General features: G+C 46.7%; 1 protein-coding gene across 1 annotated transcript in view; it reads left to right on the forward strand.

The window, feature by feature from the left end:
- The first annotated feature begins 4,455 nt into the window (after positions 1-4,455).
- LOC142559277 (phospholipid-transporting ATPase ABCA3-like) overlaps positions 4,456-25,384 on the forward strand; it is a 38,940-nt gene continuing 18,011 nt past the window's right edge. The window contains exons 1-5 of the mRNA XM_075670899.1: positions 4,456-4,657; positions 7,167-7,547; positions 13,121-13,378; positions 16,949-17,034; positions 18,604-18,756. Coding sequence (XP_075527014.1) covers positions 7,226-7,547; positions 13,121-13,378; positions 16,949-17,034; positions 18,604-18,756 — 819 coding nt within the window. The 5' untranslated portion in view covers positions 4,456-4,657; positions 7,167-7,225. The remainder of the gene's footprint in view (positions 4,658-7,166; positions 7,548-13,120; positions 13,379-16,948; positions 17,035-18,603; positions 18,757-25,384) is intronic.

Consider the following 25,384-nt stretch of genomic DNA (forward strand, 5'->3'; position numbering starts at 1 on the left):
CAGTGAGAGTTTTAAACACTAGGAAAGGAGAAATCATTCTCATGGTCTTTTCAGGTTTGTTTGAATGAACTACAAGGAATCGGGGGAAGTTTGGCAGTTTGTTTCCAAGAAATTGGAAAATATCTTCGGTGCGCCCTCGTTTCTGAGAGCGATCAGGTAGTCGGGGAAAAGAAGTGGCCATTAGTAGAATGGTGTTTTCGGCAGGGATGGCCGCCACCCACCATGGAGCCCAACCAGGGGACGACACAGGACGGAAAATATTCAGTTCTGCGCACGCCAGTGGTACAACCCCGCTATAACCGAATACATATACCCAAGACTGTATATAGTGCACAAGGTCAACCCTTGCTGCCTACGAAGCCGGAAGTAACACGAAAATAAAGAGAGGACAGGAAAGATTGAAAGTGAGAGAAAGACGAAGATTGGAGGGAAGAGACAGGAAAAGGCAACTACCGATTTCCCCCGGGTGGGTCAATCCGAGGGCGCCGTCTATGTGAAGCAGAGGCCAAAGAGCTGTGTTGCCTCCGCCGGGGGGCCTTAAAGGTCCAAACACCCGGCACTGGCTCAACCCCCAGGATCCCCCTTTCCCCAGACACGGCTAAGCCGCGCACGGTTAGACGCGGGGGGTCCAACTCCCATGTGCTCGGGTACGTGGTGTCGCAACACACCAAACGCCTGCTGACGCAGACGCCCCTGCGGGGTCCGATGATACAGGTACTAGGTAGCATTTTTGTTTGTTTGCGGTATATTAGTTTCAGGTGGTGGCGCATGCTTCTGTATACGCCCGAATCTGAGTAAGAACTTGCATAGCGCAGGCATCATATGCTTGACCGCACCGTCGGCTAAAGCCCATCATCATCATCATCATCATCATCATCATCATCATCATCATCATCATCATCATCATCATCATCATCATCATCATCATCATCATCAAATTTTATTGTAGAGACTGAGGAGTTTGGAGAACGCAGGTTCCCGGGCCCCCGCACGAACCCACTGCACTCAAGCGTTTGTGTTACGTCGGTCCATAACGCTGGCAGCCCGGTCAGTATATTCATGGTCCGTATGCACGACCGGGTCTCCAGAGCGCAACAGGGTCTCCCTGTTCTCCCAGGTCTTCAAGTGCTCCATAGCTCCGCGAGGGGAGGATCCGCCAGGCAATGCGAAAGGAGATGGAGAGTAGAATTAAGCGCGAGGTTCGGGACAGATTTTACAAGCTGAACTGAGGAAAAGTGGGTGATAGTTAGAAAGAAAGAAGAAAATTGGTGCCAGAGGGTTCCTTGTCGATTGCTGAGGAACTTGTGCGGTGGAGGGAACAGCTGACGCGCCACCTTTGAGGCATGCGTGAGCTTGTTGAAAGTGTGCGCGCGATCCTTCGTGAATCCCCGGATCGGAGGCTGCAAGAGCCCGGTGTGAAGAGCAGGTCGGCGGCCTCGTTACCAGGATTCCCGCAGTGCGCGGGCACCCAAATCAGCTTCTCATGACGGAGCGGGGTTGCAACGGGCGAGTCCAGTATGTAAAAAGCAGAGACGTGGACTCGGCCTGGCGGGAAATTTAGGATTGCAGTTTTTGGAATCTGATAAGGGTCCTCGCTCTGCCAAATCCACAAACCAGTGGCGTAGCCAGGGGGTGGCACGCCGGGCACGTGCCTCTTCCCCTCCCTGAAATTTCTGTGCTGGTATGCGGTCTCCTCTCTTCCTTTCTTACCCCTCCTCGTCCCCGGTCAAATGGGTGACACCCCCTACCCAACCGAAGAAAAAAATTTGGCTACGCCACTGCCGCACACACGGTACCAATGCATGTGTCAGTTCCGGGATAGACCAATATATCTTCGTGCTTATTTGACGTTAAAGAAACAGTAACGAAACTGGGATTCTTTACAAACTTGAGGATCCATGTAACGGTTGGATTCACAATAGCATCAAGCATAGAGTTAGCATGCGAACTCTAGACGAAAAACTGGGTTAGAAAAGTGATAACCGCAAATGCGCCGCCATGTTGCTACCTATCATTCTTGTAACGCTAAATATATTCAAAATATGATGCACAAATAAGCACTTACACGCAGCACGTACCTGTGGATACTGCGCGAAGTTCATTCCGTATGTATTCAAGAATATCTGATGGCTATATACGCCTACAAATATTTATGGCAAATTTATGATGCGTGATTGGATGCGTTTGCAGGCGCCTGAACTAGATGGAGCCACCATAGAGAGGGAGGCTCGGGATGGCGTTGATTACGTGTCTCGTCAGAATCGCATCTCGTCGTCTGCGCCTGCGCGCCTGCACAGAGTAGCAAGATGGCGGCGCCCCTGCGGCTACCTATTTCATAGCATGCGCGCTGTGGGGAGCTCTACCTCTAGAGTTTGTTATATTAACTCTATGACATCGAGCGTAGAGTATAAAGCTCCATGGCATCAAGGGGCGGTGAGGGCGTTTCACGGGAAGTGTTGCCTATGCTGCTGCTTGGTAATTTGCACGCCGCAGATGAAACGCTTATGATGATGGTGATTTATTGGCATCCCCTTTGAAACAGGGAGGTTACAAACAGTCACCTAGTCTGCTTGAGTTAGTCAGGTATGCTATATACATGCATACCGGTCGTATCGATCTCTTCCCTGCTTTCTTTTTCCACCAATACTATATACACGTCTCCTGCTGATCTCGACTGCTGACCAGTTGAGGCTTCCGTGTACGCGCGCCTAAAACCCCTAAAAGCCCCTTGCGTGTTGCGCCATCTAGGGTGGGAGACGAGGGACTTATTCGATGTAAAGGCAGCGCGGGAGGCTTGAATTTTCAGCGGTTTTCGATGCGTAAAGCGTTAAAAAACCGGCTATCGAGATTGTTAAATACATTTGACTAAATTAAAAAAAAAATGAAATCATTTCGCTAGCCCTTCATTTGCTCTAGTTTCATTTCAATGCTTTTTAAACATCTTTACGGCGGTAATACACTATCAGAATTATGCTCTCTGTCTTGAGCCAAGCGTTTATGTGGATTTATCTTTATTAATGCCGTAACTTGTTTGTTGATTGTGAATTTAAATTTCCTTAGATGTACGCTGTCTTGAAATTTGAATGTATGCAGTAACTTATGTTTGTTGATTGTAAATTTAAACTTTGTTAGATGTGTGGTGTCTTGAGGCTTGAATGCGTGCTGTTGGTACTTCTGGACATTGTAACGCGACGTCGTAAAACTTGAAGGTACTCCTTTTTTTGTGTGTGTGTGCACGAACTTCAACGCTTGTAAATTTCTATGTTAAATTTTGCATGATTTGCTGACCGCTATGTGAAGTTGGCAATGCGGGGGCAAGCGGCCTTGTCAAGCTGCCATTACGACGACTTTTTCTGCAGGCCGCATCGCCTGCGACATGAATGCGCGTGATGCGAATGAAAACAACAACAACAACAACAACAACAACAACAACAACAACAACAACAACAACAACAACAACAACAACAACAACAACAACAACAACAACAACAACAACAACAACAACAACAACAACAACAACAACAACAACATTCTGAGCTATCGAATGCGGCGAAACGAAAGATACACGTTGAGAATCACCGGTTCAATTTACAGAGCCGGTCATGCGCCAGTAGTGGGGGGAAAAAGTAAAAGTACTGACTATGTCCGTCTCAAATTTTTTTATTCGGAAAGATTTTCGGCAAGGCATTAAAATTAAAACCAAAAGTTCAATAAAAGCTTACAACTTTGCGCCGTGCAAGAACTGCAGCGCTGTCTTTGCAAACTTCTCCACTACCCAATGGTCGTACAGTTTTGAGGCATATATATATAGGTCTGGCTTCAGTCCAGTCTTTCTTATAAATTCCTCATTCTGATCGCCCGCGCGTTCCAGGGCACATCCAAAAAGCAGGCGTCGAGCGTCTGACGTCACAATATACCAATCACGTTTGCTGGTCGTGGGTTCCCCGCAGTGTGTTGAGCTCACAGTTGGCCCGTGGGGGGGTTCCGTGGTAATGATGATGATAATGATTCCTTCAATAATGGCACCAAACCACTGTGGGATTAAATAGGCATAAGTGCCTCCAATGAGGTACACTGCAACGTTCCCTTGCGCTCGTTAGTCAAACGTCGCGAGAATGGAACAGTAATTCCGAAACGGGAGCCTGAACATCGGACGGCGCAGCATGGTTTAGCACGTCTGCTGCGCGCCACTGTCAATGACGGTTATCTTTTTTCTTTATTACCCATTTCTTAACCTTAAGACACTCACCGCTAACATTTTCCCTCGCTTACATACATATAGGTCACTTAGCCCAGCCTCTGGATACCGTGTTCACACTTTCGCGCTTGGCACAAACCAATCCACAGCGCGATCGCGCGTTGCCTCGTGAAACGAAGAAGAAACCTCGCATTCTCGCGACGCGTGGCGGCTCGCGACCCATATTCGTCGAAGGCATAGCGGGTAAGGTAGACTGTACGGCGCATTTGGCCTTTCACGCTCAAGCACTCGCCTGTGGCGTTTCTCGGCGGTGCATGCAATAGCAGTCAGCGCCTTTGCGTGACGCAGGTCTAGTCGAGCGAGATTGCTGCTTGCCCGAACGAGTCTTGCCAATCGCACCTCTGGACGCTTCGCACTCGGGCTTTGGCCATCGTCGACACGATCGAAGACGCCTTTACGGTAACGTGAGCCCTACTCTCGGCTGTACATATATATAGCTGCTTTTAATGTGTTCCTCGACAGCGATTTTGAAACTTCTCCACCGCTTGATGCCAGAATGGGCTAACGAGGTGCGCTGTGATTGATGGAACCTAGAGGGGATATCTGAACCTGCAGGGGGTACATACCAGCGCGAAGTGGAAACAGACTTTGTAGGAGGGACTACAAAAAACAAAGGAACGAGTGAGCGCTAAGCACTGTTCTTTCCTACTCCCGCCTACAAAGAATTTATTTCCGCGTCGCGCTAATGTGTACCACCCTACTTCAACCAACTCGCTCAGTAACATATTCTACTCGATATCCGAACCGTTCTGCTGCAACGTTGTACGACATTAAAGGGCACTAAGGATGAGAACTCCATACATAGCTTGCATCGACGTCACGGCTTGGAATCATGGGATAGCAATCCGCCACTGCGGTGAACCATCGAAAGCCGACTGACCACGCCGCCGAAGGCGTGCGGCATCCGTGCCACATTCCCCCTCTCACCCTTAGCGTGAACGCGTCGATCCGGTCAGCTGTGAGCAGTATACTCAGCGTGAAAGCACTGATTACGCGTAGGTGGCGGCATTCTGAGCTGAAGACTGGGAAGCTTGCGGCACGACACCGCTGGTATGCGTCACCGCTGGTATGCGGTCACGGCCGCGTCCCATCTCTTCGCGTGATTCATCAACATGGCCGCCGCACGAACGAGCCGGCACATGTGACGTCACATGCAAGCCATGTATAAATATAGAGTGATGCCACACGCAAGCTATGTATAACGATAAAGTGTTAGATGTAGGCTTGTGGATTCTTCATAACCTATGGGTGCTCGCGACGTTTGTTTTATGCAGGCTGGGGTCTGGCGCACACTTAAATGCCGAGGAAATCGCGACTGATGGTTCTTCCGAAATACTATAATTGTCCGCGAGACGCTTGCAGTCTCGGAGGTCAAAGTGACCTGGCCGCACAGTGACCGGTCGCTACGCTGGTTTCTTTGAGTCGGAGGCCCGCCTGTATATATGGAGGACGGCTCACACTTGTGAAGAATATAGTTACTGTCCACTGGGGGTTTAACGTAACTAGAACTAAACTTCCAAAAATAGTTTGGTACACCTTGGACAAAAATGACAAACAGTCTATTGTTCGTAGACGTATCGAAATCCGCCATGGTCCTAAATGATGATATAGGCAGGCACTCCACGGGGGATGCGCACACTCTCTCGTCGTTTTCTTTTCTTTTCTTTTTTTAAGGGCGGGCACGCGGGTTTCGTTCTTTGAAAAGACGGTTGACAGCGCTTCCATCCAGACAGGCAAAAACGCAGCTTGGTCTCTCTTTTTTTTTTCTCCTGCTTCACTGGCTTTCTTAAGATCCCGGAGAATGGAACCACGCTAAAGATAACGCAATATAAACGACTTCATTGGCTGTTTATGAGCACGGCGTTTCTCGCCGATTATTTCCGCCAAACAGGAATGACCATGAGTAGACCGTTATGCCTGCGAGTTTGGCAGGCTGCTCCTTATGTAGACCAAAGTCTTTCGCGCTGTGTGTACCTTGCACGTCACTACTATTGCGCGCATTAGTCCAAACCAGACAAGGGGATCACAGGAAGATAAACTGCGGCCAAACAAGGGGTGCATCTCAGCCTGCATGAAGCGGACGTTTCGGCAAGGGGATCCGACTTGCCGAAACGTATTGGGTGCGCTTCCCTTGTTCGCCTGCCGTTGACATCAACCCGTACAGACAGCAGTGATTCTCAACAGTGCACACGACATGCGTTCAGTGCTGAGGGTACAGTTCGATGTTCCACACTTCTGATAATGTCCAAGAGAACTATAAGAAGCCTTCCGTAACCAAGCGACCTTACACACATATATCAGAGCCAGCGCGGAATTCTGCACGACCAGCTGAACGCTTCAATTAAGCAGCGTGGGAATTCTTACATTTTGTTACTTCTTGTCATGGAGATTGAGATGCAGGACTACAATTAGTGGTAATCCTTGTTTCCCTCCTCTCTGACTAGGCCTCACGCCATCCTCTATTCAAGAAGTGACCAAACTTGCTCGTAATCTAATAATGCGCTATAATGTGCTAAAGCTTTTGTCAGATTCGATACTTTTCGTGAACTTCTGCGCCTATCGGCCTTTCTCGAGGGCCACGTTATGATGCAGCTATTGAATGATACGGAGAGTTCTCTCGAGTACGTTTGACTTGCCTGGCTACGCTTTGTCTATACTATCTTAAATTTGTTCCCTTCTCCGTGACTGGAAGGTTCGACCTGCACACTCGATCTTGGATTGTAGCGCGAAGTGACACGGACAGAGACTAGAAGCAGCCAGGACGAGCGCTAACTCTTTAGCGCTCGTCCTGTCTGCGTCTAGTCTCTGTCCGTGTCACTTCGCGCTACAACCCAAGATCATGTTACCGTACCAACTCGCGCAACCTTATATCCTTGGTTGTCACATCTCGCGCGCGCATACACAGCAGACCGTCTCGGAGCCTGATCGCCTCGCGGAGTCTGAAGGCGAGAACGACGAGGGCGCGCCATGGAGACCGCGGGCTGCTGGAGCCAGCTGGGCCTGGTGATGTGGCGCCAGGTGTGGCTGACCCGGGTGAGGCGCCACTACCTGGTCACGCTGCTCGAGCTGGCGTGCATGCTGTTCCTGCTGAGCTCGGTGTGGGAGGAGTCGGTGGCGCCGTACCGGGCGCGGCCCAACAAGGACCAGTTCTTCGACAGCGCCGACGCGATCGAGTTCTGGGGCCGTCCCAACGAGTCCTGGAGCGAGGGGTCGCTCGCGTTTGCGCCCAACATGCCCTTCTTCGTGGAACTGGCCACCAGGGTCTGCAAGGCGCTCGGACCCAAGTGGAGTGAGTCGAGTGGCTGACGGCGGAGGGTTTTCAATCTCGTTCGTAAACTTTCTATAACCGCTTACGGATCAGCGGGCGCCGAATTTACGAAGCTTTCTAAAAGCAATGAAGGGGGCTAGTTTGTGAACGTTAATGATTATATTGCGCTTAGTGTTACACTGACGATTTGAAGTGAAGAACAGGACGTCCACCTCCTGTCCTTCACTTAAAATCGTCAGTGTAACACTAAGCGCAATATAATCCTTTACGAAGCATTTCCTTTCATAAGTGTCCTTCGCCATTGTCTGGTCGTCTCCGCTAGCAAGATTGACAGCGTAAGCACTGGCTCGCATTTTATCTTACGGACATTTCTAAGTGTGAGAAGTTCTTGTGAGTACGGGCCCGCGTTACCACAGTAGTGGTCGGCAGATGTAGTAAAGCTGGCTGCGGCATCTTGGGACGATTTGTGGTACTACAATGCATTTGAACACGTTTTTTTTTTTGTGTGGCGCGAGCGTTCTTGTGGAAGCAAAATTATAAAAGGACTGCACGTTCCACGATTATGTGGATATCAACGTTTTGCACCAGCTGTTATGTAGAATATGATAGGTCGCTGCTGCATTAGCTTTGTGTGCCGGCTGGTTAAACCCCGCGTCACAAGATGTCACTACCGGTATTACCGGGTTACCGGTAACCCCGGTATTACCGGTTTTACGCACTCAAGGTAAGGCTTTCTATTAGACAGCTTTAGTTTAGCGTACGCAACGTCCGTACGTACGCCAGACAGTTACGAATGAATGGTGCGCATGCGTAGAACGCAAGCTCGACGGCGATCATGGCCCCTGCCGCCCTGGAAACTGTCTCGCTCAAGGCTGTCACATGAACCGCTGCAGAAAAGGAGCTGCCAGCAGTAGGCACTAACAATAAATTGTTCCTCACGACAATTCACGAAGCGCAATACTACTGCACAGATCGATGAGAATCTGCGTATATACGCGACACGATGCAGGGGGCGCCACATAAATGTGACCCTGCATGCCGCAGGTTTTAAATTTGATAACTTTTAATTATGACTGCATTTCCTGTCGGCAATGCTATCATGCTGATAACGCGCGTGCCGTTCGTTACTGGAAAGTACCAGGCTCGCAGCGTTAAAGAAAGTAAACGCATGAAGGCAGATGACGATTGTTGTTGTGTGGCAGAAGGGGCACTCCAAAGGGTGTAAATTGTTCTTAGAGTGTACTGTACCGTATCGTTTAGGTACGGCGGAAATTGTTGGATCTGTAAGCTTGATCTGTTGGCGAGGGATGCCAAGCTGTCGTTAGGACTGTTTTTTTTTTCTTTGCCACCCTCGGCTTCTTTTTGTAAAAACACTGAGATAATTATTGATTAACATGACCGTTAGACAGCCACCACTGACATGCACACAGCTTTTAAAGGGACACTAAAGGCAAATACTAAGTGGACGGGTACTGTTTACATACCATTCCAGAAACCTCGCAATGCTTGTTTCGTGCAAAGAAAAGACTTAGTTTACGAGAAAATTGCATCTGAAGGGTCCGAATACCTTTTTCTATATTTAAAACTCTCGCCACCCAACCGGGGGAGTGGTGACGTAGCACACGCCATCACCACCCTTTGCTGCCGTCGGTGAGTAAAACGGCGCCCGACAGACGGCGGTACCGAGCCAAGACAGAAGGGGGAGAAACGTAAGGGGGAGAAAGAGAGTTCACTCATATAGATCGTTGACCATTACATCGGTAATATACAGGTCAGCAATGCAGGCAATTAAAGCTGCAAGCATGGACAGAAAATAATGACATTTTGGCTGAAATTAAGAATGGCTTCAGAACAGCTAGGCGTTTGGATGATAACTTATTTGTTCTTATTCAGTATATTTAAATATCAAGAGCAGAAAGGAGGCCGTTATATGTGGCCTTTTTAGATATTACAGGAGCGTATGACAACGTATACCGCAACATTTTGTGGGATATTCTGGAAGGGGAAGGCTTAGGCGACGATTGTCTACAGCTTTTGAGAGAGATTTACCTAGAAAATATCGTCTACGTTGAATGGAAAGGGATGAGGAGCGAGGAGAAGGTTGATGTCAACAGGGGCTGAGGCAGGGGTGCCCTTTATCGCCCCTGCTGCTTATGATGTACATGGTGAGGACGGAGAGGGCGCTAGAAGGAAGTAATATCGGGTTTCATTTCTCATACAACCAGGCGGGTACAGTAGTAGAGCAGCAGCTTCCAGGTTTATTTTTATGCGGACGACATTGTGTTGCTAGTTAACAAGAAAAGTGATTTGCAACGTCTGGCTAATATCTGGACAGAAATGCGAGAGGTTAGGTCTGAAATTTAGCGTTAAAGCTCACGTGTTAAGGTGTTCAATGAAAACAAAGAACAGACAGTGACAATACAGGGCTAGGAAATACCTCGCGTAATACAAGAAGTTGGTGTAGGGATAAACGAAGGCAATAAATATATGGTAACACAGAAAAAACAATAACAGTAAAGGGGAAGAGAAATGCAGCCATAATGGAGCACAGGGCGTTATGGGGATACAATAGCTACGAGGTGCTCCGGGGTGTGTGCCAATGTGTAATGGTTCCAGGACTTACTTTTGGAAACGGAGGTTGTTTGCTTGAAATTAGGGGTACAATCAGGACTATAGATGGGAACCAAACGTCAGTGGGACGCCTCACATTGGACGCTCACGAGACGACTACAAGTGAAGCTGTGCACGGTGATATGGGCTGGACAAGTTTTGAAGTGAGGGAAGCTCACAGTAAAATTGATTATGAAGAACGACTTAGGAATACGGAAGAAAGTAAATGGGCTGGGAGAGTGTTGAGGTATCTGTACAGGGAAAACATTCATTCTTTACGGGTGACCCAGCGCAAAAGCATTACCGGAGCTGCCGCGCTTGCCTCCGTGCTCATGCGCAACAGCAACCACAGTCCACGGAGGAGGCAGGGAGAACGCTAGAGAGGAAGTAAAGAGAGAGTTAACCGGAAGTGCAACCGGATCCCGCACCGACGCAGTCAGGAAACGGGTGATTAACCTTATCCCTCTGCGCTCGTGGCAGCTAGTTCACCCAACATGATATGGGAGAAAGAAAACGCGTCGTCAGAAAGCGTTGCTCATTTAGGCTCTCTTCCGTAAAAGAATGAGCGAATTCATGACACGTTTCTCGTTCTTCTGTGTACTACGTGGACAACACAAGTGGTGCAGGCACGGTAACACCTAAAGGGACACTAAAGGCAAAGATAAAGTCAAGTTAAAGCGATAGTTTAGTACTAGAGAACCTCTAAAGTGTCAATATTATCGCGAACAGAGCTTTAGTAATTTAGAAATTGTGGTAAATACAGGCCACGGTTAGACACTCCCTCGGGACATTCAAGTACTAGCCCGATAACGGAGGCACTTCTCAATTCTGTCACTTGTACTCAACCGCTCTTAATAAAAAGATCATTGTATTGCATTATAAGACGAAAGAAAATCCTACTTGTCCAGTTCGATTTGACTTGCTAGAAAAAACAGTATTCGTTGACGTTACCTCTGACAATAATGCGGGCGGTCAAAAGGTTTCGTTTTCTCCCCCATGCGCCACCCGCACTATCACGTTTCAGTAGTTTCGTTCTCGTGTATTGCTGGACAGGTTTGGCTGGCTTGCGAAACTCGTACAAACTAATCGTAGCAGAGGTTGCCCCGTCTGTGACATGTGCGGGATTCTGGGAGCGGTCCACGCCACTTGACCAAGAAGAGCTGCAGCGGCGAATCCAACGTTTTGTCTTGGCTCGGTTTCTCCGTAGCCGCGCGTTTGAGTTTTGAGCCAGATACGGCAGCGCCGTCTGTCGTGCGTCGTTTTACTCAACGACGGCAGGAAAGGGCGGGGATGCATGGCGTAGGCAGCGCCACCACTCCCCCGCTCGGTAGGTGTGATAGGAATTGCGCTAAAGGTATGCGTACCCTTCAGACTCGATTCTCTCGTGAACTACGAGGGCGAACCAGAAAGTCTTTGTCCCTATTTTTATTAGCCAAAACAAGGTACATACAGGTAATTACAGATTTACGTACTATTCTACGTACCTTACACTATTTTTTCACAGAGTCCCCGCACCTGTTCAGACATTTGTCCCATCGCAGCATTAAATTTGTGATGCCCTTGTGGTAGAATTCGTCCGGCTCTCTTCACGCTCTTTTGCGCTCACGCTCTTTTGCGAACTCACAACGTCATCACCTCACACTTGTCAAAGTAATACACCTTTCCCCATACGCGGGCTGCATTTCCCTGTGGATTTTGATGGGCGTTAGTCCCTTGCTCCACAGAAAACGAATCACACTTCGTTGCTCGTATGCCATCGACATGCAGAGCGCAACCACCATCTTCAACAACTGACAGCAGCGCCGTGACGCGGAGCTACCGGCAGATAAGGCCGGGTCAGTCCAATAAAGGTCCCCCGCTGGGAATCGATATGATGAGGCCGGGTCGGTCCAATAAAGGCCCGCCGCTGGGAATGGATATGTTGACTTCGCATTTACAGCCGTAATTTGGCTAAAAAAAGATAGGAGCAAAGACTTTCTGATTTGCCTTCGTAAGTCTTTTCTTGGCACAAAACAAGCACCACGAGGTTACTAGAATGCTACTTCAATAGTCCACGTCAATTTAGCTAGCATTTGCCCTTAGTGTCCCTTTAACGTCACACCACGACTGTCGTGTGCCGTCCACTCCACCGCCAAATATCGTCAATGAACGCAAGCATGACAGAAGCTTCGCTTACGTTGATTCCCACAGTGCGTGATATGTGCGCGTTTTTTCATGATTTCAAATCAGCCAAGAATAGATTAACCTGCGAAGGTCGAGGTGTAAATGAATATAAAGATTAGAGGATTAGTGGTGAAGGGTGATTACATGAATTTGCTAGGAGAAATGAACAAAATCTATCTATCTATCTATCTATCTATCTATCTATCTATCTATCTATCTATCTATCTATCTATCTATCTATCTATCTATCTATCTGTCTGTCTGTCTGTCTGTCTGTCTGTCTGTCTGTCTGTCTGTCTGTCTGTGTCTGTCTGTCTGTCTCTGTCTGTCTGCATGTCTGTCTGTCTGTCTGTCTGTCTGTCTCTGTCTGTCTGTCTGTCTCTGTCTGTCTGTCTGTCTCTGTCTGTCTGTCTGTCTCTGTCTGTCTGCATGTCTGTCTGTCTGTCTGTCTGTCTGTCTGTCTCTGTCTGTCTGTCTGTCTCTGTCTGTCCGCATGTCTCTGTCTGTCTGCATGTCTCTGTCTGTCTGCATGTCTGTCTGTCTGTCTGTCTGTCTGTCTGTCTGTCTGTCTGTCTGTCTGTCTGTCTGTCTGTCTGTCTGTCTGTCTGTCTCTGTCTGTCTGTCTGTCTCTGTCTGTCTGCATGTCTGTCTGTCTGTCTGTCTGTCTCTGTCTGTCTGTCTGTCTCTGTCTGTCTGCATGTCTCTGTCTGTCTGCATGTCTGTCTGTCTGTCTGTCTGTCTGTCTGTCTGTCTGTCTGTCTGTCTGTCTGTCTGTCTGTCTTGTCTAATCTTCAAATCAATCTTTCGTCTTCGGTCTTCAGCGCCGATGCCCTTCAACGACGCTGCCGAGGCGACGCAGTACGCGGAGGCGACCACCGAGGCTGACCCGTCCTCACCGGCGGCCGGCCACGATGGCGCCGTGGTGCACCGACGCGTGGCCGTGTGGTTCGACCGTCCCGAGACCGACCAGCTGACGTACCACGTGCGCTTTCCGGAAGCCGCGTTCGACTTGCGCGAAGACTACAAGCGCAGCCTGCTCGTGCCCGGACCAGCCAACATCGACATCCAAGACGAGACCAGTTGAGCGATGCCTAACGAGTTTATATACTAATACGAGTGCGAAGTCAGATAGACGTTGTATAATACAGGGGTGAAGTCGCTCAGACTGTGTACAGGCTGGTCGACGTTTCGATTAGTGGTGGGCCTGTCTTTGTCAAAGGTGCCTTTCACAGAAAAAAAAAGAATAATAAAAGTTGGCAGTCACGTTAGCATGCGCTAAAGATGATAAAGGCGAAAGCCTGCGCGCTCACGAGGCATTAATTAAATTACTTTGACATTCTCATTCGATTGCGTTGTTACTTCCTATTACTTGTTTTCGCTTTACTTGTTTTTTTTCCCGCTATGGGTTAGGTTGTTCATCCTCCGAAGACGGGCTTTCCATCACGCCACCCAGCGCGTTCAGTAGGACGCGACAGACAAGTGCGCCGCCTTCGCACCGCGTTTTTATACGAAGCGCCACGTCATCGCACGGTTTCTTCAACGGCGCGCCTAATCGGATGTACACGTAGACACCATATGACTGGTCGCGGTAGGCATGGTAGGCACATAATTCACATGTTATTCACTTTTCTCACCTTATATTCTCGTTAATTCGCATTTGATTCACTTTAATTCACTTTAATTCACTTTACTTCACTTAATGCACATTTTGATCAACAGTTTACCTTAGATTCACGTTGAACACTTAAAACGATTAATTCACCTTTACACGTATCACCTCCAATAACTTATGCCATTAACTGTATTACTTTGCTTAATTCACCTTTTTTCATGTAATTTACCTTAGATTCACATTGAACACTTCAAACACTTTATTCACATTTAAGCGTATCACATTTAATCACTTACCATCTTATCTTAGACTTGTCTAAGACGTCACTTGAATTTCGATACCATAACGCTGGACGGTCGTGCGATTTTTCGACTATGAGCCCCATCTAAGGCTTCCGCCTAAAAAAAAGAGAAAGTAAGAAGGAGATAGATAGATAGATAGATAGATAGATAGATAGATAGATAGATAGATAGATAGATAGATAGATAGATAGATAGATAGATAGATAGATAGATAGATAGATAGATAGATAGATAGATAGATAGATGAAAGAAACGAAGAGAGGGGGGTTTCGCTGTCAGTGCTGCACTGACAGCGACAGCAAGAGCGGTGCAACTGAAATTAGGTCGTGTTTATATTATGAGCTCTAATAATATTTGCATTATTTTAATAGTCAGAAGATTTAGGATAAAAGGCATACGCTATGAACGAGTTTTAATGACATTTCTTCGCGCGCCGCGATTCTCAAATTCGACTTTCAATCAAGGACATGGACCTATAGGTTCACTTTGGCGGTTGAACAATGTAGCGTCTGCCTTGCATATACGGCATGTGTGTAAGCGGATACCTCACGGCGACGGCGAAAATTCGTCTCGAGTGTCGATATAATTGCTATCGCAATAAAATACGTGCACCTATTGAAACGTTGGCCAGCCTGTCTGAGACACTTTACACGTGTTTACACGCAACTTTTATCCCACATTGGGCTTCCATTTGGCGGCCCTCATCTTGACTTAGGAAGTACAAGGTCCCATATGTTATGCCACAACCTTCTCCCGCCGTATTCACAACTCTTAGAATTCTCTCACAACTCTTAGAATTCTTCGCAAGACCGATTTGCAGGAAATCTCGATGCATATTAAAGCGACGAAAAAATACACGAAAAGCCGCAAGCCATCTTTAGAGCGCGGTTGAAAATAAGCTTTTTAAGAAATAACGACTGCTGTGTTACTGTAGCTTTTCTAAGACGCTAAATGGCTGTACAAAGAGATCAAAGGTCTCTTATAAGAAAAAAAAAAGAAGAAAGCTGTTGAAGGACTAATGTTTCTTAGAGACATCTGTTAACGGGCACGTTGTGAGGAAAACAGCACCGCTTGTAACCTAAAAGACAAAATTGCTACATGAATACAGTATCAAAAATGCAAAATGAAGGACCATACTACTAAAGATCACAAGTCGTCATGTAAGATTCGGTCGCTAATCCGGAAATATAGAAAGGAATCGTGTCTGATAATTTGCGGCACTTTGTTTAGCAAGCGGGAACAGCAACCAGGCTAACATTCAGTTGTTTCGAAGTATTCGGCCAGTTCTGAATATTCGCAAACACCGAGTAGCTGCTCTTCGAATACGAATAGTCGGTGTGTAATATTCGATTCGTATTCGAAACGTCGAGTATTCTCCTACCCCTACTTTTTTTAATGTGTGCAAGTTATAGCCGTGAAACGGCACTCAGCGCGACACTCGCATTACGCTACAAGAAGCCAAAAGTGCGTAGGTGCAGACGAGTTTAATTGTTGCGTATTCTTAGCTAATTTAGACAGCGTGGCAGGACGACGAGATCAACAGACAGAAAGCGCACTATGGGTGCCTCGTATACTTCTGTACGTTAAGTCCTTTGAGAGCTAGAAACGCTGCGCCTTAAAAAGGCGATGCTTTGAGCGGCTCGCTCTTATAAATTCGTCAATTTAAAATATTTCCCCTAAAGTCATTAGGTAGGAATAATTTAGTGCAAATGTGCCTGTCGGTAACCGTGTTGGCGGTTACCGCTCACATTCTGTAGGGCCAAATTCGCAAAGTATTTTGTGTGCAATCGCATTTTGTCGTTGATCGGCAGCCTTCTCTAATACGCCCGACATTGCGCGAATGGCTGGCGCATCTTCTCTTGCCATCAATTTTAGGGTATAAGAACTTTTTGTAAACATAGGCTCGTTGCTCGAAGCTTGGCCAGCGAAATTTATTGTTATGTCTAGAATCCCTTACTATTAACACTCTCAACAAAGTGTGTATATAAGGGCAGCGTCACAGTGTTGCGTTGCTGACCTTTCCTTTGAAGCCCTCTTATAGTTAACGCTGTAAACCCGCACTAACTTTCTCTGTTTAAGCAGTTGAGAGTTACGCATCTTAGGCTGTTTAAAAAGCATAATATAGGCTGTTTAAACGAGGGGACCCCAAATTACTTTAGTATCGACATCGTATACAGAGCACGGCCTGCATTCACAAAACGGTATTCGGCTATATTGCTTTTTGTAAGGGTAGATATATGATGTCGGGCATATAAAGCGAAGAGCCGACGGTCAATGGGGAAAAGCACTCACGATCGCAAAGCTTTGCGAATTCGGCCTTCCTGCCAGCCGTAAATTTTCGCACTGGGTTGATCTTTTTTTTTTTCGTAAACACTACGAACTCCTATATCTCCTGTATTTTCAATGATTCCTTATTTATAATTTTTACCCCATATCTATAAAAATTACAGTACACTGTTTTACCATGTTACTAGTAAATTTACGAGCCGACCAATCGTGACAGTTACACATCGGCCGAAAGAGGGGGGGGGGGGTGAACAGTGGCGATCAATTCTTACCAAGGACGTTAAAGAAAAACTTTCTCTTTAACCTCCTTGGTTCTTACCAAACGATTTTTTTTAACTACGGCCCTGAAGTACGGCAACCTTTATCAGCGAAATGGCATTGAAATCGGAGTCGAGTTCCAACACTGGAAACGTCTACTGAACCACTCGATCTTTTTTTTCTTTTTTCAGGGCTGCTGCTTCCGCTGCAGTACTTCGTCGAATCGACGTATATACACATGATAGCCGAATCCCTGGAGAAAGAGATTAACATAAAGGTGAGCGGCACAATTGCGAGAGGAAGCAGATATCGCGCTCGTTATCTCCTGCGTGACGTCGCCTGTGAAATGGGTGCATGATTGGGCAGCGGAGTGCCGCTTATCGTAGATTTGGGGCCACAGTTGGTCAATGATTTTGTTTTCTTCTTCCGTTTACGTTCACTTCGTAATGTCCTTCTCGCGCGGAGGGCCCACAATGTAAAATAATTCACACCCTTAAAGTGATAAAAGGGTGTAAATGTGTTTATAACTAACACCCTTAGGATGTCAGTTATGTAAATTACACCCTAAGGGTGTGAGCTATAGACACATTTACACCCTTTTTCGCTTTTAAGGGTGTAAATTATTTTACAGTGCTATCGTACCCTTCGCAGTGGGGGCGCACGGCTTTCTGGGACGGAAAGAAAGAAATACTATAAGGATCGCTACAAAAATACAGTTCTTGGAGCCGCAATGTTTTCTTATGTTTTTTTTTACTTTAACAACGCATATGAGAGCTGGCAAACATTGGGATGAGGGCTAGCGTTGTAAACAAGTACTTGCTACCAGGATGGATTTCGTCAGTATAGCGCCAACAGTTTTGCAGTTCATTCATGTATGTCTTGCTTGTTAGATAAATTTACTTAACATCTTAGGCATCTCAGCAAACAATAAAGAGACAGTAAATAGATGCATTGGGTAAAGCTAAAGTGGGAAATTACACTTTTGGAAGAGAAATTGTCTCTTTTGGTGGCTCTCAACGCCTGTTCTGAACCCACATTACTTATTACGTCGATCTTGTATGCTCTTAACCATGCGCTGAGCATCAGACTCGGTCACGCTTGCGCCATGGGAAAACTAACTAACTGACTGACTGACTGACTGACTGACTAACTAACTAACTAACTAACTAACTAACTAACTAACTAACTAACTAACTAACTAACTAACTAACTAACTAACTAACTAACTAACTAACTAACTAACTAACTAACTAACTAACTAACTAACTAACTAGACTACACTATACTGCAACGATTGGGCGGGCCGATCCGACGAATCTAACGAATCTAGCAACTAACTAGCGCACTTCTTACCCCGATAACACAACTGTTACCTTTTTGCGATTCGAGAACTCTTAATTGACCAATTCAGCCTAATTAATATACTCCTCTGAACCCGGAAATTATATACTTTCTGTCCAACTATCGCTTTTTTTTTCTGCTCAAAGAACACAGCTGTAAAGTGATACTCTTCTGGAAACACACATCGCAGTTCTTTGAGCGGCCCTTCCAGTTTTTTTTTTTTCTTTTTTGCACGCGCACTTCCGCTTGCCCCCTGGACACGTGTTCCCCAAAACCACTCGCAAATTGTGACTATACGTCGATAAGGTGAAAGCTGGGACGAGTTGGTGATTCAATATCGACGTGTTCGCACAGCGCAAGAGACGAGAACTGGAGGAAGCGCCCGTGTTTTGTTCTTCCTTCAGCCCTCGTATTTTGCGCTGTGCAAGCATGTCGATGGTGGCGCCACATACGGCTGCGCATGCCCTGTATTATACCTACACCCGTCTCGCCGTGGGTCCCGCAGGTGGAGCTGATGCGCTTTCCGTACCCCCGACTCTTCTACGGCTCCGAGGATCGCACGCTGAGTCACGTGGTGCTGCGGTTCGGCATCGCCTTCTTCGTGCCTTTCTGCGTGCTAGTCGTCAAGCTGGTGCAGGAGAAGCGCGTCGGCGCCAAGGTGCGCGCGACAATGCCTGTCGTGGCCGCGAACGTATATGGGCACACTCGCCCGCGCGCGAAGCTCGTGACACTTGTGTTAACATTCGCCGACACCCGGCGACGATATTCGCCCAAAGAGTGTGCATATATGTTCGCGCGGAAATTGCGTTTGTACGCAGCTGTGCTCGCGAACGTATAACGGTTAAGAATTATGTGCTTGTGTAATCGACATCGCGGTTAAGTAGTGCGTTGCACGCCGTGATATATTTGTCAAATGTAGACGTGCTTGCTGTATTTGTTTGTACTCGTAGCACACATATATACGTGAAGTTAAGAACTCGTGTCATTCACATCGCGATATTTGTAAAATACGCAGACAAACATTCATTTTACTTTACGTGCTATTACTATGTATGTAACCTGTTTGTAATCACTTCTCGTGTGTATTGTAATTCAAGTTTGTATAGTATATTACGTACATATGTCCGCAAAAATTGTACGTGTAGCATTGCCGGAATTAAACTATGCACTTCTCTTGGAATCGTCGGTCACGTTATATGTTAGAAAATGATGCTCGCATAAGACAACATCGCGATGCTCGCTATAAAATATATGTGGTACAAATATCATACCATATGGTATAAATATCAATATTTGGTTTAAATTCCAAATATTGATATTTTTGTGTATATGAATGGCCAGCATGACGTGTGTAATATATACACGAACGTCAGCGATAAGGTAATGAGGCATTCATTAAAATAAACCCGCACAACCTATTGCTGACACTGTATACACACTATCGTGATGTCCATTGTTGATCATGGTTCGGAGGAAGTTACCAATTTATGTACGTAAATTTCATCGCGATATACATGACACACTCTTTACCACCGATTGCAAAACAGCAAAAGCCCGTCGACCATTGCTGGTTTCAGCTTTTCTTGCTGCTTGGTGTACATACATATCGTCTTGTCGACATTATAGAGTTGGTGTATGTAAAACTGACGTATCTTATTTATTGTGTAAAACAGCGCACACCTTCCCCTCTTTCAGGGAATATTAAGAATTTCTTTACAAATCCGTGATGGTGCTTCCGTGGTATGTTTTGTCTCAATATTTCCGCTAATAAAGATCTCATTACGAAAGGTTTGCGGTAAAGACTGTTTTAATAAGCAATGCAGACTTGTCGAGAATAGTAGCACTCATTCCAACCGTCTGCTTTCGTAAAGCTTTGTTGATGGCGCTTCGTCATCAACATATAACTCTCTACCTTCCCATATATTCTACGTTCCCACACATTCCAAGTCTTGTTCGGGACTGGGGAAAAAATAAAAAAAAAACGACCGCGGAGACCCATCGAATGTCACAGCAGGCAGCTGGTGACGAAACCAGGGGGCCGCAGCAAAACAGCGAGTGGTCCAAGCTGTCCAACAATGGCAGAATATCTGTGGAGAGGATGATGACCACGCCGAAAACGGGTCAACCGAGATAACCGACGCAAACGTGGCCAAAAGTTGCGCGAAAATATTCATGAAGATTACCGCTCGACCACCCGCGAGATTTCTGAAGTCCTTGAGTTGTCGCGCGGGACTTGTTACCCAATTTCGACGGAATAATTGGTCAAAAAAATTTCCTATTATGTCTATTGTACAGCGGTAAATACCCGTGTAATCGTATGCTCGGCCTAGTCGTATTCGAGCCTGGTCAGGGAATGTAGAATGGCGCCTGGTGATGCTGCGTGCAAATAAAATCATCTGATAAACGTTCAAAGGGTAGTTTTATCTTTGATATGCAAGTTTGGAGATGCTTGATGAAAATCATGAAGGAAGGTGGCGCTTGCTCCTTGGTCAAAAGAAAAAAAAAAGCATAGCGCTTAATTCTTTAAAGCTTTAATGAACAGGCGATTTCTTTGTCCCAACCAACGCAGAATGGCTGCTATAAGGCACACAAATTTAATAAAACTGAATATAAGCGCAAGCCGCCCCCTGCACTGTGCCCTATGATGACGCAAAAGCTTAATTAAAATAGACTCGTCGGCTTGCTAAGGCTAATGGGGTTGCGGAGTCGGGAGACCACGGGTCCCTGCAGCTGTGCCGAGAAATGCACCACCGCGCGACTACACCACGCGTAGGATGCCCGATTCCGCATCAAAGACGTACAGCGCTCGCTCGCAGGACACTGTCGGCCTCAGCAGAGGGAAGGATCCCCACTCTGCGCGGAGGTGCAGCCACTTGCTTCCCGGTGCTTTCGACAAAGTCTAAGCGTGAATGAACGTGAACGTTGGTCGTGCGGATGCGCAAAGGGCTGAGGGTGCAAAGCTTCGTGTCCATCACGGCGTCGGAATAGGGACGCTGTTAACGCTCGTGCTCTTAAATTTACGAGCAGGTTCATTCGCAGCCCTCCAACAAGTCGCCTCTCATACAGCTCCGGTGCGGCTTTGAGACGTCAATCAATCAATCAATCAATCAATCAATCAATCAATCAATCAATCAATCAATCAATCAATCAATCAATCAATCAATCAATCAATCAATCAATCAATCAATCAATCAATCAATCAATCAATCATCGACGCTTTGTAATGTCCCATTCAAGATGCTGCATTTTCGCTATGTTTGTCTTCAGCGAATGAAAGAAGGCATAGACGCCTCTTGAGCCAAGAGCGGGCAAAATGGTAAATACAATATGGCAGGCTTCGACAGTGCATATACCGGACAGCTTTTCAGTTAGCGATATGCGTTAGGTGCGCGTCAAAGAAGCGCCAGGTGGCGAAAATTATTGCGCAGTTCCCCATTACGGCGTGCCTCATAATCAGATCGGGGTTTTGGTACGTAAAAACCCAGAAAGTGATTTTGTTTAGTTTTTACGCTTATTAAAAACAGATCTGACTTGTTTTCGCCTGTTCGCCTGCAGCGACGCACTCGCTCTTTGCGGCTTTCTGGACTTGTTACTATTCATGGTTATCGTTCCAAAAAAATTCCACGCTTATTGCTGCCCTCCGGATTCCCTTCCCATAGGCTTAACTTCACGGTTGACGTGAGAAGTCTGGACTTGTTGGTAGGTAACAACAGAGTACATAAGCGCAAAAGCGAGACACGGACGGAGGGAACACAGCAACGCACACAAATGAAAAGGACGGTCTCTTAGCTCCTCATTTCGCAACGTCTGCGGACGTCAGCCACAATTTAGAGAAGCTGATGTAAATATAATACGGAACAATAGAGAGAGGCTATGAAGAGAGGTAAACGAGGCTGAAATGATTGACAGGCTCGACAAATCGATGCGGCAGCTCGCTATCTCAGAAAATAGCTTGCGTCGTTTCTTCAGACCGACCTTATAGATAGCTTTTTTAAACGTATCACTTTGTGACATCGTACTTTCTGCAGAATCACGCTATGCATATCCTGTCCTGTTTCAAATAAATATTTGCTGAAAGTTGGCGCTCGTGCTTCTAGCGTCATTCGTACCTGTCTCGTTTTGGGCTATGACTATCTTTAACTTCCACTGGTCCATGATTGTAACATCTTCCTTGCTGCTTAGCACACATAGAAAAAGAGACCACCTAAAAAACTACTACTACTCAGTGCGAGATAGTGATGTAATCGAATACATATTTTACGCAGTTTTTCGAGATGTTTTAAATAAATGAAAGGCTACATCTCTAAACGCGCATGGAAATGTAAGTTGCAAAGTCTACGTTCTCAATGTTGAGTGGGCCGCGTATCAACACCAATTACATTGCGAGATATCGCACTTCCGTCGGATTAGTTCAGACATCCGGTTCTTCTTATTTTGGTTTTTGTTGAGAGATTGCTGTCTATATTCATTGGTTTGCACTTCACCCGCCGTGGTTGCTCAGTGGCTATGGTGTTGGGCTGCTGAGCACGAGGTCGCGGGATCGAATCCCGGCCACGGCGGCCGCATTTCGATGGGGGCGAAATGCGAAAACACCCGTGTGCTTAGATTTAGGTGCACGTTAAAGAACCCCAGGTGGTCAAAATTTCCGGAGTCCTCCACTACGGCGTGCCTCATCAGAAAGTGGTTTCGGCACGTAAAACCCCAAATATTATTATTATTTGCACTTGCTCACTCATACTGCAAAGGAAAGATAGAACACCAACGAAAGTCGAGTGGTCAACTGGGTTACACGCGGTTTCGGCTTCCTCACGGATGCAAGTGAGGCCGGTGATCCCTTAATTATTGGCTGGCGTTATGTCTCTCATCAGACTGGATTCACTTCCCGACGAGACGAGGTGTCCTTCTTATCGACTTATCACTCATTCACATTTTGGCTTTGCGATAAGGTTAACCCAAAAGCCTCGCGTGCGTGAGATGTCGTGTCGGATTCACCGCTCTCGCCACGTCCCCGACATGAAGCAGCATTGGCTTGCAGTCAGTCTTCGGAAGGAGAAAGAACTGGGAAAGTTTGATGCTGGTTAATCGAGACTGTTATCATATACCGCTACCTCGATACCCTTACCGTTATCGCTTCTGCTCCTTGCAAGAGTTGCATGTACAAGCTCGGAGTCCACAGTGCACTTAACCCGCTCCTTGCTAGCACTAACGAAGATGACCAGGTGGAGGAGACTGCACTGTTAAGTAACTAACAAGACAAAGACGAAGAAGGGCGTAAATTATTTTACAGTGTGTGACGGTAACGGCAGCGCAGTGGCGACGTGCTAACCGTAGAGTATTGGTGGTATATGCGACACGGCAGGAGGCGCACCCTCCCCTCGCCCTTCATAATCTGCCTATTTGGATGTCCACTGCACGACGAAGGCATGTCCCAGCGATCTCCAATTACCCTTGTTTTGCGCGAGCGGACTCTATAAGTTATATGTTTGCAAATTTACTGATTTCATGGCCCCAACTCGTTCTCTGCCATCCTCGACTGCGTTTTCTCTTGCTTTGAGCATTCTGCTACTCTAAATTGCACTCGGTTATCGCCTCAACGCGACGCGCGGCGTGTATCCTTATCCTGATTCTTCTCTTCATCTCCACGAGAATATCGGCTATATGTTTGCTCTGACGCCGCTGGCTGTCATCGTTACGCCTACGATTTTTCGTTTCCTCGCTCCTTGCGTGGTCTTTAGCTTGTTCGCAAGTTTCCCTCAGACCACATATAGCCAAGCTCGACGGGTTATCCCTTCTCCACATCCATTCCTATACCTCGCCACCCCAGCGTGCTCCTTCCACCATGCCCAAACACACACCTTACTTTATTCCGCGAAGCTTAACCTTCTCCGTGCATCTGGGATGAACAACCGCCTCAATGTCGGCCGTAACCAACCCCAAGATGTCAATTTTTCTCTCTCTCGCTCTTTCCATCTTGCGGTAGGCTTTCTAATTGCGGTGGGCATCCTAATGAACTTAGAATGTTTTACCGGCGGTACAAATCTAATGTCAGGGGAGAATAGTTTCTATGAAGGCTTTGTTGAAAGATTTGGTGACGGTGGAATAAAAGCCATCTGCGGGACCACATGTAGAGCCGAGTTGGAGCACTGTAGCCATCAGGAAAATTCATATTTTGCGAAAATTTAATGCCAAGCGCGCCACATCCTCGATGCGTTTCGGTGGTCGCGAGATGCGTCTTCCGTTGGAGCGTTCCTTCACCGACCGAAGTGTCACGGATTTCCGAGGACTCATCCTCTTGAAGTCGCGCAACACTGATAGATAGGCAGTCAATTAGTTAAGGACAACAAGGAGTGATGAGGAGTTATGAGTCTCATCAAGGTTTACAATGGTTCGACGCGGATGGATATGGTGCTAAGGAGCGATGAGGGCTTATAATGGAGCAATTCTGATAAGGTTAATATCACCTATAAGGGTTGATAATGACCGCATAAAGTCCGATAAGGTTGATGAGGACAGATAAAAGTTGATAAGAGTCGGATCGTGTCCTATAAGGTTGATAAGAGCAGTTAAGGGTTGATAAGGACCGGATCGATTGCGATAAGGTTGATTCCGACCGATAAGGGTCGATATATGAGGCTCAGATCTATATACAAGGCTCAATAAGGCTCGGATCGAGTCCGATAAGGTTGATAACAACTGATAATGGTTGATAAGGATCGAATATAGTCCGATAACGACCGGTAAAGGCTGATAAAGGTTCATGCTGGTCGGATCAAGTTTCACAACGTTGATAATAACACCGGGCTGCGTGGAGATAAGCAAACGTGGCACAATGCTTACGCCTCCTCTAGGGGTGACTTAAGCCACCCCTAGAGAAGTTTCTGTGGGATTTCTTTTACCCCTGCTATCCCTGAACCCAAGGGCTTGAAGGAGGCTAGTGGAGCTATACACTGACAGCTGTGTAAATACCTTCACATTCCAATAAAACTTGTTCCATCGTTTCGCTAGCTTTACCGCCGCAAGCACATGCTGCTTCTTCCTTGGTGTACCTTGCTCTATAACTACGTGTTCTAAGGCACCCCGATCTCGACTTCAAAAAAAGCTGTGTGGCGGACTCGGAGTGCCGCCTGGTGGAGTTGCGCAGCACTGAAGTGTCACCCCACTGATACTCTGGTCTTAATCATTTCTCCAGCCGTCTCCTCGCGCTCAATAAAATGTTTCTCTTCTTTTTGTCACGTTTATTTATTATCCTTCATAAATTAGCTTCCCACCCTTAGCCGGCATTGTTT

Source organism: Dermacentor variabilis, chromosome 10 (genome assembly GCF_050947875.1).
Source record: "Dermacentor variabilis isolate Ectoservices chromosome 10, ASM5094787v1, whole genome shotgun sequence".
In the NCBI taxonomy this organism is placed as follows: Eukaryota; Metazoa; Arthropoda; class Arachnida; order Ixodida; family Ixodidae; genus Dermacentor; species Dermacentor variabilis.